This window comes from Opisthorchis viverrini, assembly GCF_000715545.1.
Source record: "Opisthorchis viverrini unplaced genomic scaffold opera_v5_423, whole genome shotgun sequence".
Classification (NCBI taxonomy): Eukaryota; Metazoa; Platyhelminthes; class Trematoda; order Opisthorchiida; family Opisthorchiidae; genus Opisthorchis; species Opisthorchis viverrini.
In genome coordinates, this window is record NW_008752081.1 from 307,155 (window position 1) to 323,223 (window position 16,069).

Genomic DNA, 16,069 nt, shown 5'->3' on the forward strand with positions numbered 1-16,069 from the left:
AGTCAAGCATCGGTGTTGAACACTGATGAAATGCTGTCGATTATGATGATGAATGATGATCTGCCTATCCCTGTGTTCAGTCAACCTTCGGAGGACAATACCAGAGAGCACATTCGATTTCACCGATACCAGGCTGTCACGGTGGTTTTCATGCAGTGTGCGCGTACCATTTTTGAAGATTGAAATAGTTGTCACATGCTCCAGGTCCAGGGACTCAGCTGAGTGGCAGTAGGTGGCCACGAGAATTGTTCAATGTGCTCGGCCCAGCGGTCGAAGCATTCTTTTTTATCGATTTTGGTCGCACCACTTTGATCCTCTCTGGTTTCGCCTACCGACGGTTCTCAGGGACTAGTCGCACGGATCAACTGAAATAATATTGGGGTATGCCAGGCCTTCTTAACCTCTTCCATGCCCGAGTTCTTCCGAGTTCACCTGGCCTCACGGTCGGTGTGGACGCTATGTTTTACTTGACATCTGATAGTTCTTCAGGGGGTTATGTATATAAAAAGCAGCATCCAGATGGACAATCTAGTCACGCTGCAGAATTTTGTAGACATAATCGGGCCCTTATATTCACATACCCTCGGGCGTGTGAGAGTGTATGGTGCGCTTTCTAGAAGATTCCCTACTGAAGATTGTGTCCGGAAGCACGTCCAATCACTATTTTTACCAATATCATCATCAGTGAAATGATATGGCAAACTCCGAGAGGCGGTATATAAAATAGTTGCTAGTGGGAACCATTTCGATTCGAAGTACCTAGACGGCGTCATCTTTATTTTTGAAGGCCGAAACCAGAAACCAGCTCTGTTGGATGAACTGACCACCATCATACCGTCTTTCAACGTGCTCGTTACACCTACAAATTGCAATCATGTTTCAGGACGGCAGTCTGCAATTCAGGGTGGAGCACAGGAAGTTGTGGAAAAATTTACACACCAAGGCAGTCGTGGGTTATTTGACAGAAATATCTGATGAACTCAGCAAACGAATCTCAATTTCACCGACCTTGTTTGCTAATTTAAATAACTTGTGACATCAAAAAGGCATCTCACTTGTTCTCAAATGATGTGCGTATCAGATAACAGTGTGGGCTATATTATTGTATTGTTGTGAGACTTAGCCACCTCTGGTTTTTGTTCTGCGATATCTCTGGGTATTTGATCACTGGTGTCTCAGAACTATGGCTGGGATCTGTTGGAACCAGCGTGTTCACAATGAGATGATCAGGAAACGGGTCTTTGGTGCAGTGTTCAATACTTCACCCAAAGAATGCAACCAGCTATGCAAACTGAGGTGGCTGGGTCATGTGCTACGAATGCGTAGACGCACCTAGTTCGGAAGGGCTGAAACCTAGAGGTGGACCGAACTTGTCATGCAAGAAGGGAATAAAGGACGTCACTGGAATTTTTGGCGCTGTTAGTGCTATTTGCCTCCCACATGTGCTTGACTGGAGGTACTGAACAGTGTGGCGGCTGACCGATATCAGTTGCGTTGATGCCGTCACTTTCTGGACTGTATGACAGTGCTGGAGGTGTAATCTCCTCAGCCGTTTGTTCTAGACCAACCATAGGTCGCCTCCCTGCCTTTATCTTTTTTCTATCATAAGGTAGACTGACGTGGTTGTGTGACAGCGAGGTACTAGTGTTCTCATCTGGTGTTGTTGTCAGTGATAATCCCTCAACCTCTAAAAATGTTCAACCGATTTCCACTTCTTCCTTCCTGTCTAAAGCCTCGAAGCCTGGACCGAAATGCAAATTGCTAATCTACATTCACCGCTCACAGACATCGAGTACACTGACGAAATAGCTCTTCTTGGATCTGACCTCGTGGTAGTGCATCATCATCATATATACATATACAGCACTACATATGTTCAGGAGAGGACACAGAACAATCTCGTTCATGGGCCGTTTAAAGCCAGTGCCTGCGTGGATTAAAAAACATGTAAAATCTTTTGATTGCCTAGCTGTCACTCCACCAGAAAGAAACATGAGTGCTGAGATAATGTTAGATTGCCAAAGCCCAGACGGGAGCAATCGGGATGCAGATGTTGGATAAGAAGAATTTTTGGCTAGTAGTTTCCCGTCTTAAAAATTGAGCTATCTCAAATTCTCCATGGAAGATTTGAAACCTGGCAGCTACGTACTGCAGGCGACGGTTAGAATACACCAAACGTTTTGTACATGAATTTGCGGATAGCTTGCCAGCCCTGTGACCCTTTCAGGAGTCTTCATCTGAGATAATGAAAACGGTTGGCCGTGGTTTTTGGGATGCTAAGCACTGAGCAAACAGCGCACAATTGGGTGTGAAAGACCCCATGCAGTGTAAGAGTCCTTGGGAGAAAGAATATGATGGATATAACAAGTACCAGAAGTTAAATGGTCTTATACCATTGGTAATCAGATAGAAAACATGTTGGAGAACTTACAATAGGTCATCTAATGCATCCTTGTTTGTACCTCGACAAGTATAGGAAGCTGCTACGCCTGTACGAGTTTGGCACACGTCTGGCTTGCAAACATCAAAGAAATGCGGTCGTGGTCGCCCGAGTGTGTACTTGATCAAAGTTGTGAGCATTAAGCAGACTCCTGCGGCCATGAGAAAAGTGATGACGAAATTGTACATCAAGAAGGCCATCTGTGAAAAAAATATGCAAGATTAGTCCTTCAAACCAGGAGACGAAAACTGTCTGACATACCATTTTCCAAACACGGTATTGAAGCCTGAAGCGGTTATAGACAGCCAACAGGACTTCCAGTATGACGACCTAGAAATCATATGACAATCATACTTAAAACATTTTCACCCCCGCGTACTCACAGTAAGAACCGGCAAAAGGTAGGCATAGAAAGCACAGCCCACAATAGTGATAGTGTCCGATTTGTGTGGATAGCGAAGGGAATCATCGTCACAAAAGATTCGGAGTCTGGAAAATCCAGCAGCAGCACTTATAATGAAGTAGCAGAGGTGCACTACCAAGGAGACAGAAAGTATGAAAACAGAGATATATCCGTGGGCTTACACAGCAAAATTATTACGATATCGCTGACAACGCGCACTACGAGCCTCTTCGTTCCTGCATGGACCATTGGACGTCTGAAATGTGAAAACGAAGGGGCCTGTGAGAGAAGAAAGTTGGAAACAAATGCGATAAATTGAGTCCGGTTGCAAAGCGGTAACACTGTACTCTTGATGGACTAAAGTGGCGCGATTAGAAAAGACAACAGTGAAAATAAAGTAGATCTACTATTATGCCATGCGGAAGCCAAAAACAAGTCCATTGAAGCTGTCAGCGGACTTGAACGTACATTCATCATCATCATCATTGTCAGCTGTAAAAACCGCGTACTCGTCGTACTGTGGTTGTAGCTGCCGCAGTTTCACCGATGATTTGGGTCGGGGGAGGGGGCAGGTAGCTACGCATTGCAGGCGGGAGATGAATTTGGGTCGGGGGGGCAGGTAGCTACGCATTGCAGGCGGGAGATGATAAATTAGTGCATAAATCCAGCACTGTCAGTGGGCTGTCAAGTGAGTGGGGGTTGGGAAAGGAGCTATGCATTGAAGGCAATAGCTTTGATGCACGAGCGCCATTGAGGGCGCGACTGGGCCATGTCTGATAATGTCTCTAGCCACTGATGTGACCCGTCTCGCCGTCCCCATCCAGGAAGACGGCAGTGACCAGCGCAGCTGAGTTTGCTGGCAATAGCTTTCACACTTCGCTGCCAAGTCATTGTTTGGCCGCCTCTGGCTCTCTTCTACTCTTCACATGGTTGGGCGAAAAGAGCCCTTCGATGAAGTCGGTCGACTGGTATACGCAGCACATGGCCAAGCAAGCGCAAGTGTGATCAGTTCATTTGTCGAGGGTGTGTAATCTCTCCCGAATACCATTCGACGTACTTCAGCATTGCTGATCAGGTGTTCCCACCAGATTCGGGCAATGCTCCGAAGACATCGATGGTCGGACACTGAAAGTCTTTTGACGTCCTCAGCACGCAGTGGCCAGGTTTTTGACCCATATAGTAATATGCAGCGCACCGCAGCATTGTAAACTCGACCCTTGACAGAGAAACTGATGTCACGCCTACACCAGAGGTGACGTAGGTTCTCAAAAGCTGCTCTAGCCTTCCCAATCTGGATGGGAATATCATCTTTCGCGAGACCACCGGGACTGATACAGCTGCCCAGGCAAACAAATTTGTCTACTACCTCAATCGGTTCATCCGCAAGCATGAGGCTAGGGTGCGAGCCCACCCAGTCTTGCAGTAGCGCTTTACACTTTGCAGGTGTGAAGCGCATATCAAACCGCGAGGCAGAATTATTTAGATTATTTAGTATTGTTTGCATTGCCCTGGGGTCAGATCCAAGAAGAGCTATGTCGTCTGCGTACTCGATGTCTGTGAGCGGAGGCCCAGGGAGCACTTCGACCCCACAGGCATTAGAGGCTGGTAGTGCGTCTTCCATGATCTCGTCAATGACGAGGTTGAAGAGGAAAGGTGAAAGAGGACAACCCTGTCGGACGCCACTTGATGTGGTGAACTCAGGAGAGAGCTTCCCGTAGACCTTTACACGGCCTCGGGAGTTAGCGTACAGCGCCTTAATGAGGGTCAAGAATTTACGGGGGACACCTTTGCTCCGCAGACACTGTCAGTGCTTGGCGGTCCACAGAATCAAAGGCCGCTTTCAGATCAAGAAAAGCAACCATTGTTGGTTGCTGGAAGCAGTGTGGCTGTTCCAGAATCTGTCGGAGGGTGAATACATGATCGATGCAACCTCTTGCAGAACGGAACCCAGCTTGGTTTTCACGGATTTGCCTCTCCCTGTGTTCAGTCAACCTTCGAGGGATAAGGCCAGAGAGCACCTTCGAACAAGTTATTTAAATTAGCAAACAAGGTCGGTGAAATTGAGATTCGTTTGCTGAGTTCATCAGATATTTCTGTCAAATAACCCACGACTGCCTTGGTGTGTAAATTTTTCCACAACTTCCTGTGCTCCACCCTGAATTGCAGACTGCCGTCCTGAAACATGATTGCAATTTGTAGGTGTAACGAGCACGTTGAAAGACGGTATGATGGTGGTCAGTTCATCCAACAGAGCTGGTTTCTGGTTTCGGCCTTCAAAAATAAAGATGACGCCGTCTAGGTACTTCGAATCGAAATGGTTCCCACTAGCAACTATTTTATATACCGCCTCTCGGAGTTTGCCATATCATTTCACTGATGATGATATTGGTAAAAATAGTGATTGGACGTGCTTCCGGACACAATCTTCAGTAGGGAATCTTCTAGAAAGCGCACCATACACTCTCACACGCCCGAGGGTATGTGAATATAAGGGCCCGATTATGTCTACAAAATTCTGCAGCGTGACTAGATTGTCCATCTGGATGCTGCTTTTTATATACATAACCCCCTGAAGAACTATCAGATGTCAAGTAAAACATAGCGTCCACACCGACCGTGAGGCCAGGTGAACTCGGAAGAACTCGGGCATGGAAGAGGTTAAGAAGGCCTGGCATACCCCAATATTATTTCAGTTGATCCGTGCGACTAGTCCCTGAGAACCGTCGGTAGGCGAAACCAGAGAGGATCAAAGTGGTGCGACCAAAATCGATAAAAAAGAATGCTTCGACCGCTGGGCCGAGCACATTGAACAATTCTCGTGGCCACCTACTGCCACTCAGCTGAGTCCCTGGACCTGGAGCATGTGACAACTATTTCAATCTTCAAAAATGGTACGCGCACACTGCATGAAAACCACCGTGACAGCCTGGTATCGGTGAAATCGAATGTGCTCTCTGGTATTGTCCTCCGAAGGTTGACCGAACACAGGGAGAGACAGATCCGTGAAAAACACGCTGGATCCTGTCCTGCAAGATGATGCATCGATCATATTTGCACCCTCCAATAGATTCCGAAACGACAACGTTGCTTCCAGCAACCAACAATGGTTGTCTTCCTTGACCTGGAGGGTACCTTTGATTCTGTTGACCGTCAGGCACTACAACAGCGCCCGTACAGTAGATTTTTTGTCACAGTATGCTAGCAACCGCGGACGCATGAAGGTCTACAGGAAGCTCTCACACGGGGACGAGATGGCTCAGTAGTTATGGCACGAATCCACTGAACGGAAGGTCTGTGGTTCGAACCCAACATCTGGTTCTCGACTTCGTCTGTTTAGGCTTGGGCAACCGGGCAGTATCCCAGGCCTCCTGCTTCCTTCAGGTAGCATGACAGCCAGGCACTAAAAAGGTGTTACAGCTGAACGATTTTTTTCAGGGCAATCGCTCACAGATATGAAGTGCACATACCACATAGATTAAGCTTGCGGATCAGTCGATTGGGGTAGTAGGCAAAGTTGTTTACCTGGGCACGGCCACTCAAGAAAGAGAACGTAGGAAAAATTGAAAAACAAACTCTTCTGGTAGAAATTCCCATTGCAATAACAATTACACTTCGAGTGAATCTAATTCGGTCAAAATATATTTCATCATGCTCCGGCATAAACAAGACGACAGGGGGTTAATGCCGACAAATGAATTTCTCCGCGTATCGTAAATGTTCATCGTGTCGGGAAAACGGCACTAGACAGCTAGGGGTAAGATGCCCTCGTGGATGGGGGGAGCGACAAGCCCATATGTACTGTAATATGCACGCTATGGAAACACCAGGGAACGGTGATTCTCTGAAGGCAGGTGTTCACGACAATTTCTGTGGGTGGAAAACAGAAATAAAGCGGCTGTGCTATTACCACAACCTCGGAAACCATTTTTCGTTAGTTCGTCACATACAAATTGAATCTGCACGATAAATACCTCATTTTCGACTGTATAGTTATACATAGCCGCTGAATGGCGCTTTAGGTATCACTGATTTTTGTCAAGTACACTCCCATCACATGCATCTAGAGACCGTGTAAGGCGCCAGGGACTATATTTAAAAAAAGCATTACACCTTACGCAAAGACGGAGAGCGACTGGAACAAACGCTTAAAAACGCTGTTGCAGTGCATATAAACCAAATTAAGGTTCTATTTATCATTAAAATCCTACGGTGCATTTCATGGACTCCTGGTAGGTCACAAAAGTGAAGAATCGAAAAGTTGTGGTAATAGTGATATTCCTCCTTTTTGAAGAACACCGTCCCCGGTGTACCATGGCCTACGTGAACCGGCCGGTGCTAGTTGTGTGGTGCGTTAAGCTGGTGAGTGTGTGCAGGGGTTGCTGTATCTGGGGCTGCGTCTACCGTGTGTGAGTGAGCAACGTGGTAGCTCTGAGGCTTGTGTGCACATATGTAGAGCCAGGATCTTTCTGGTAGGTCTACTCTGTGTGTGGTAACCATCCGGGCAGGGTCGCCAATTTATGTACTATGCACGCTATGGAAGCACCAGGGGGCAGTGATTAGCCGAAGGCAGGTGTTCACGACAATTCCTGTGGATGGAAAACAGAAATAAAGCTCATGAGCCAAAGCCCAGTAAGCAAGGTTGTACATCACCAATACTTACATATGAATCAATCAAAGTGACATACCGTATGCTGCGGTACCATCCGTGTGCCCGGTTTTCGTAATATAAATAAGCTGAATGACCTTGAGGGCCACCATTTACCAATCAGCATACGAATCACGGGGCCGACCAGATAGCAGGGTAAGACAGGGTAGGTTGAACAATATCAAAACGTGAAAATGTTGTCTCGGAAACGACAAGATGTTGGAGCTTGCCACTTTGCATACTCGAATACGCATTGCTACTGAGCTCGTCTACGACTTCTTCACATGATTCGTTTAGGTAACTGATTTCTCAAGGTCAATAAGTACCTCGAATTTGAAGATGCCATTTAACAGAAAGAAACGACCAAAATTTCTCTGAAACTGTGGTTTGAAAAAGAGAACCTTTAACATGAATTTTCAGCATTTGATGGTACTTATTCGGGCGCTCAAGATCTCCCCATGCGACCACAGTTTTAATCGAAATTGTGTAAACGAACTTAAGTACAATAAAATCTGAGGCCAAGATCTTTGATCTCCGTGGAATAGATGATAGGATTTCCACTGTTTGTGAAAGCGTCAGCCGGGATAGAGCAGCAGGATTTTGTGCAGTAGAAGCTTAGGCCAGATTCGTTTGACCTTAATCGAAATTGTGTAAACGAACTCGGAACTTGGACTTGGAAGTAATCTCGAAACCACTGAGGCTATAATGACACCCATTATATCCGCGAAAACTTAAGTTGGAACGAATATTGGCAACCTGGACATGAAAATTCCCTCTATGGTTGCCACAAGCGTTCCACTGAAACCAGGGATCTCGTCAGGGTTGGTAAGCTTATATCTGGCTTAAGGCAAGGTTTGATCGTCACCGATGTATCGAGCCACCACTGGTGCCGTTGGGTAAACTATTGTGTTTGAGGGCAGAACAAGCCGGCTTTTGCAGAGGGGGAATGTGTACGCGATTTTTATACTGTCCGCGAAGAGGAAATCCTTACCATGTGATATGGCGCCGAAGACGTCTTTGACGTAAAGTAAGACAATGGTGGGGCCTAGCGCGCTTCTTTGGATGACTCCAATAGTGATCGATAGTGGAGGTGTTTGTGTGTCCCCGATTTGCGTTATTTGATTCCTGTGGATGGTCACCGCTTTCAAGTCCTTGCTCAAATTAAACGGACTGAATCGATATTCTGGGTAACACGCCCGTCTGGGGAATAGAGATATATTGGACTACGGGCAAGCCATCAGAGTGGGTACGGTAGTGGCGCTACCGTCATCGCGACGCCGCTCTTCAGTTTGTGGACAGCCCTGTAGATGAACACCCTGGATGGGCCGTTTATATCTGCCATTGTAGTTAGGATATTCTTGGGTCCATCGGGGGTTCACCGTGGTTCATCGCTGCCATCCTAACGAGACAATAAGACATCCATGTCTACATTTGGGACCCATAATAGGAAAAGTGTCCGACAGGTTTGCTAGAAAGCACTTTGACGTGAGTTAGAGTGCCCCTCGTAATAACAGATGGCCCAAAGTTAGGGAGAGGGCATGCATTTGACGTGAGATTTGTCAACCATGCAGCCTTTTGCATTGTCGTGGAAGGGAGGTGCAGAAGAGGCGAACATGTCACGGGAATATATGGGGAGCTCCTAAACTTGCGTACACAGGGTTGTGTCCGTCGCAAGCGCCATCTCCCCTTTCTCACTTAAATTGGTGACCGATGAGATAATGACATGAAATGTCTTCTGAAGGTGGTCTTCTTCTGGCAAAAATCTCATCGATCTGTAGTATGCAGAGAGCGTTCTCGTCTTGGGAGAGGAGGCAAAGGCGCAGCTATTTTTGGATAAACTGATCAAAGTCATTCTGTCCATTGGTGTGCACTTTGTACCCACAAAGTGTCATGTTATCATAATGATGTTCATTCCCAGCAGGTGGATGACGTGCTGTCGGGCATGATCATAAGGTCACTCAGAACATAGCGTGAGGTTGCTTGTGGATGCAGGTTATGGAACAAGTGGGCGATAGGGTGCAATCAAGAGGAGGAAGGGACTAGTTGCGGGTGTGCTATCAAACTGGGTATAGCAGAACCATGCCATCAGTGCACTGAAATACTTCGGTTTCTGGGCAGCCCCGCGACGGATGTCACTTCTGATATGAGTTAGCTTGGATGTGCAATTCTGTGAAGAGTGGGATATTTTTGGTTGGCCGAGGAAATCCTCAGAGCCAAAACAATGCTTATCTAATCCCGCAGGGATTTTTCTCATCCGGTTGGAGAGGTAGTGTGGGGCTACAGTTTACTTATATATATATACATTCAAAGTTGTATTAGTTTTGACTGTGGTGTGACAGATGAGATCAATGCACGAACCTAAAATGCTCGGGTCGCGTTTGCTAATTTGAAACATCTATGGTGCCAAGGCGGTATATTCGTGAATATCAAGTAACGTGTGTATCAAGCTGTAGTGCGGGCTGTTCTGTCGTATGACTATGAGACCCGGTCCATTTGAGAAACGGAACAAATGCGTTTTCAGGTGTTTCCAACGGTTGTCTCGAAACCATAGCTCGTGTGGGTCTCTGTCGGCAAATCTGAAAGGCGACAGTTACATTCAGATAGGTAGGAAACAAACCACTGAAATTATCTTCCAATGATGCCAACGGTAGTGAGTTCGGGTTGAAGAGAGGCGTGGGGGGCCTGGTCGAAGGCTGCTGGGAATTTTCCACTGAAGAATGTCTCCTTGCAGTCTCCAGCTAAATCATAATCACTATCTGGGACAGTTTGATCCCATCAGGTTTGGCTATCTTACTAGCTAATTTATTCGGATATGGTCGAGATGATTTCAGAAGTGAAGACGGGCTAGAATACCTCGAAATGAGCAGTGAGTTGGATAAAGCTCAGAAGGGTGCTCCTTGTTGGAAAGCTTGATAATCTGGCTAAGTATGTGATGGTCACGAGTTTTGATGAGGAAGACCGAGCTGTCGATTTTATTAAGCCACATTGTATCGGTATCGCATAGCAGATGGAGGGAAGTTGGGATTTCCGCTCCAAACGAGCGGATTTGAGGCCAAACACCCACTTAATCACTAGATCTTCGATACGGCTGCATTTATGGGTGGACGCTTGAGGGCGCGTGTCGCCCTGCGATCGTAAGACTCAAGTCTTTACCATTTGGCCTTACGACTGCAAGTATACATACCTCTTTAATTTTAACTTCGCCACGCCCAATACTGCATGTGGTTACCGAATCCCGCTATCGAATAATCGATGTACACACGCCAACTGGACTAATTGAGCAAGCAATGTGTTAACCTTTATAACAGTAAGTTTTCAGGTTGAGCGTGGACGCCGACCGGGATTTGTGGACAAAGGGATCCGTTAAGCGATTCGTTAGTTAGCCACCGCAACGTTGTTTAATTATTTCTTTTAAATGATATCACGTAAAATGTGCACGAGTCGTAATTGATTACACATTTTTTCAGAAACACTATCGAGTAAAAACTTGAAACTGGATTGACCGCAGATTATTTTTTCACCGATGTTATCAATAAATAGAAACATGATTCATTAAAGGTGGCTGTATTTTTCAGGCGTGGGGTTGGCAAATGGACGACGTATGGATACGAAGTAAAGAGATTGTTCGTTGGATTAGTCAATTATGTATAGTTTGGGCATAATAATAATAATAATAATAATGTTTATTTCCATCTTGTGGGTGGCATACCGTCTGGCATGATCAACCACGAACACGTGCACGGGTTTGGCGGTTACTATAAATGGCCTCTCAGGTGAAATCGAGTACAATTTAGCGTATGACAGGCCGTCGTTGACCATTGAACTGGGCTAATGGGCGTCGCACATAGACACAAGCCCTGCAATTACGATAAGTTGACAAAATAGGCGATACCGACTGCAGTTACGAGTTTGACGGGTCGTGTTTTGCCGTTGGAGTAGGATAATACCCATAGTTGGAGCCTCATTCTTCTCGGTTAGCATGGATATTGACCTGGTGTTTACTATGGATAGAAGACAAGCGGCAGCGTGCACAATTATAATAATGTTAATTCCCAACTTGTGGGTGACACACCGTCTTGCATGATCATGCGTTTACAGTCAGAATGGGGCATGACTGAGGGGTCAGCGGGTAGTGGGGATTGCGCGAAAGGGGGACAATGTCATAAACGGTGGGAAGTATTCGACGAAATAATAATAATAGGTTTCTTTCGCAACTTGTGGTGAACGATGGGCATGAGGTCTGACTAATTCAAAGACATAGTCGGCTGACATGAACTAAAACTGGAAAAGCATTGCTGGCCATGAGTGACCTCGGGCGGTTGGTTAAATGGTTGGCGTCACAACGAGCAAAAGTGGAGGTGGAGGCGGAATAATTCGAATTGGGGGAGCATGGCAAGTTTAGTCTCAAAAATATGGCGCAATCTGAGAACAAACTGACTAACTGGTTGCACTGATGTAGGGAAGTCAGGTGCAGGGGTTAGGTTGGATGGGACACAGATGTTGTTAAATTCGAACGAGTTGCAATGAATGTCATGGAGGCAGCTGGGGTCAGTTGAGGAGTGTGTCATAATAGCAGTCAATAGAATGAGTAGGCAAAAGGGTACGGTCGGGAGGAGGAATGGAACAGTTGCGGGTGGGCTATCAAACTGAACATGACAATGGTGTGCCATCATTGACCCGACATGCTTTTTTTGGACAGCCCCGTATCGGACGTCACATGTACGGTGATTCGGCTGGGGTGTGCAGTTTATTGGGCAGCGGGATTCATTTCAGTCTGGTCAAGGAAAGAAGCTGGAGCAAAGCCGATATAGAATCACAGGTTTTCTCGGTCCTTTTGGTGATCCTGGAGTTGTAAATCATAGTCCAGGTGGAGTTGATATAAGCTAACCACGTCGTCCAAAACGGGTCCTTCCGCAGTTCAAAGCTTGGGGAGATGATGGGATCGGAGGGGTTCGCTAAACGTGGTGGGTTTGAGGGTATATAAAATAGGACAATATGCAATAATACACATAGAAAGAAAAACTTGATGTCTGCCGGAATTAATGTGATGACAAGTGATTATATGGAGTAGGAAATAGAGAGATTTGTACTTAGCAGGCTAGAGATCAGGGGTTGGGTTTGCTAAAATACGATATTACATTACCAGGGATCTAGCAAAATCCGATATAAGCGCTCAGAAGCGTGGTGTGGGAATCAGATGTGTAAGGGCTGGCGGGAGTGGACTTCTAAGATAACTGGTTAATCTGGTGCTTTTTACATGAGTTGGAGAGAAAGAGGGTGCAAGAGAAATAGTCACCAGTCCCCGAAGCACTGCTATCAGCTCTAATTTGTAGATGGTGCATAGCGATGAAGACTTTCGTGTCTACCACTGAGAGCGGCTAGTGGATGTATTCTCTGTTTGGATGATGAAATGGGCTTTGTTGCCGTAGCTTCTGTTCTGACGAAGGCAGATACAGCTATGCTCGCCGATGTAGGCCATGGGAATTGCAGGGTATCTTCGGGCTATCCCAAATGAACTTTTAATTTTTTATTGTTTTTTTACAGATGAGATGCCAGTTTTTTCATCTGTAGTTTATGGCATTGCCAGTTACGTAATTCAACCGAGGCGAGCTCAACATCAGCGGCAAAAAACAGAATTCATCAGCACTTTTTTCGTGCTTGAATTTAAAGGCCGGACCCAGAACCACCAGCGATGGGCGATGCACCGGTGCTACTGGAGGGGTGGTTGGTATACGAACGCACCATAGTGCAACGTAACAGGATGACACTCCTGCAGGGCGTACCCGTCCACCACACTAGGTTTTCTTCCCTCGTACATGCTACCAGATCTGCAGAGTGGAAAACTATCCAAGCAGCCATAAGTGAGGTTTGTGCATTAATAAATATTCCAGTTACTATTTTTTGGTCGGAGAAAGCAAGGCCAGTAAAGACAGCTCAGTCAATTCGAGCAAGCAAACAGCCTACAGACGCGAGTAGAGACAAGTAGCGGAGAAGTGCAATGACAACTGTCATTGAGACGGTGGGACTGGAATGTTGATTCTCAAGGCGATTGCACAAAGGCTAAATGGCGTCGGAGCATTGGTGTTGGCTGCGATGTCGAGCAGAAACGTTCCGCGATGTTGTGTACGGGAGTGTTTAATGGGGCAAGTCATCAAACGGGTATACATATACATATACAGAGCGCAGAATGCGCTCTGATAATGACCTGAAAAACAAAATCGGCTTTGGGTTGGTTTTTATCAGTTAGATTTAGACTGAGACTTAGAAAGAGCTGATAGAGTGATCCGGGGTGGGGACCTGACTGTGACGAGGTATAAGTTGCCTGGGAAGAAAAGAAAACACTAAGGGCAATAACGCAGCCTATTGAGAGTTATTAGGTGATTAGGTCGTGCAGTGACTTAAAGAAAAAACTAATTTTTGGTTTGGTTTTTTCAGTAGTGTTTTGCCGAGAGCAATCGTTGCTAGACAGATTATAGAGTAATTTGGTGTAGGGACTAGACCAATACGGGGCGTGAGTTGGCTGGGGGGGAAACAAAAGCAGCCAGGTCAGTAACGCTGCATATTTAGAGCAAGTAGGTACTTAAGTCCATTATTAGCTTAAAGCGGGTCAAGAGGATAAGAAGAAATGATAACAGGATTCTTTACTTGCCCACCAACTGTACGGTCGCTAAACTCAAATGCGCACTGAACCTGATTCGTAGAGAAGGTCAGAGGGTAGTTGAGTATTAAGAAAGGCGTCAGCAGTTCCACAGGTGAGGAATTTGTCTACAGGCTGAGAAAAAGTACAGTGATGCGTGATGTTTTGCAGTTGCTCAGGAAGGTTGTTCCAGATGCGTGCGTAATAAACTAGAAGGAAGTAGTGGCGTAGGATTGTACGAGCTGGGAGACACTAAGAGTCTGAAGGAGTTGCGAAAGCTGTGGCGAGGTTGCGAGTTTATATTTGGTCGAGCCTATGCTATAAACGCGTTCCTATGAAACAGACGGCGTAGGAGAGCTAGATTCAATTTTAACCGCCTGAGCCTTAGTGGTTCGGGGGATTTGACAGCTAGAGCAGTAAGAGGAGGGTTTTGACTGAGGGAGGAGCTTTGTCTTAAATGAGCGTTGTACATTTTCCATTGAGAATCTGCAATTTTTGGTCTAAAGGGAGGAGAATGTGAGACACTATTCCACGATTGGCCTTGTGCATTGCTTAAAAATTGCAATCATTTTGTCTGGAAGGTGGCAGGAGCGCAGTACTGAAAAACTGAGCATGCGTGCTCCTGCAACTTGAAACTGCACCTGGTGGGAAAAGCTATAAGTACAATAAAATCTGAGGCCAAGATCTTTGATCTCCGTGGAATAGATGATAGGATTTCCACTGTTTGTGAAAGCGTCAGCCGGGATAGAGCAGCAGGATTTTGTGCAGTAGAAGCTTAGGCCAGATTCGTTTGACCAGCGAGTCAGTGAATCTAGGTCTTGCTTAATCTGGTGAAAGACAACGGCTTTTGCAGAGGGGGAATGTGTACGCGATTTTTATACTGTCCGCGAAGAGGAAATCCTTACCATGTGATATGGCGTTGAAGACGTCTTTGACGTAAAGTAAGACAATGGTGGGGCCTAGCGCGCTTCTTTGGATGACTCCAATAGTGATCGATAGTGGAGGTGTTTGTGTGTCCCCGATTTGCGTTATTTGATTCCTGTCAGATAGGTAGGAAACAAACCACTGAAATTATCTTCCAATGATGCCAACGGTAGTGAGTTCGGGTTGAAGAGAGGCGTGGGGGGCCTGGTCGAAGGCTTTCTGGATGTCCAAGTAGAGTGTTACAATGAAGTATCCAGCGTCGTAGGCTGCTGTGACGGTCTCAAAGAAGTGAAGCTGGCAACCATTCACGGATTTCTGGTATAAGAATCCGTACTCTTGGTCATTTATGGCGTTTGTAGCTGGAAGAAACCTGACTAACGGGCCTTTGACCAGCCGTTCGGGGGTTCGCATTATTAGTGGAGTATGGTGGATTCCAATGTAATTGGAAGTAGTTTACCTTGATCCGGGTTTAAAATAAGGGCGAACGACAGATTGTTTTGGTTCGGGGGATTTGACAGCTAGAGCAGTAAGAGGAGGGTTTTGACTGAGGGAGGAGCTTTGTCTTAAATGAGCGTTGTACATTTTCCATTGAGAATCTGCAATTTTTGGTCTAAAGGGAGGAGAATGTGAGACACTATTCCACGATTGGCCTTGTGCATTGCTTAAAAATTGCAATCATTTTGTCTGGAAGGTGGCAGGAGCGCAGTACTGAAAAACTGAGCATGCGTGCTCCTGCAACTTGAAACTGCACCTGGTGGGAAAAGCTATAAGTACAATAAAATCTGAGGCCAAGATCTTTGATCTCCGTGGAATAGATGATAGGATTTCCACTGTTTGTGAAAGCGTCAGCCGGGATAGAGCAGCAGGATTTTGTGCAGTAGCTTTTAAGACCAAACTTGCCGTGTTCTCCCGATTCAAATTATCCCATCTCCACCTCCACTTTTGCTTGGTATGACCACGGCCATTTACCCAACCGCCCGAGGTCACTCATAGCCAGCAATGCTTTTCCAGTTTTAGTTC

General features: G+C 46.1%; 1 protein-coding gene across 1 annotated transcript in view; it reads right to left on the reverse strand.

Moving 5' to 3' along the window:
* Nucleotides 1–7,911, reverse strand: part of T265_10918 (hypothetical protein) — a gene marked incomplete at both ends in the record, with an annotated part of 30,353 nt that extends 22,442 nt beyond the window's left edge. Inside the window, 6 exons of the mRNA XM_009177433.1 lie at nt 2,432–2,640; nt 2,702–2,770; nt 2,824–2,975; nt 3,042–3,099; nt 4,039–4,271; nt 7,815–7,911. Of these exons, the coding sequence (XP_009175697.1) occupies nt 2,432–2,640; nt 2,702–2,770; nt 2,824–2,975; nt 3,042–3,099; nt 4,039–4,271; nt 7,815–7,911 (818 nt within the window). The remainder of the gene's footprint in view (nt 1–2,431; nt 2,641–2,701; nt 2,771–2,823; nt 2,976–3,041; nt 3,100–4,038; nt 4,272–7,814) is intronic.
* Nucleotides 7,912–16,069: the final 8,158 nt, after the last annotated feature.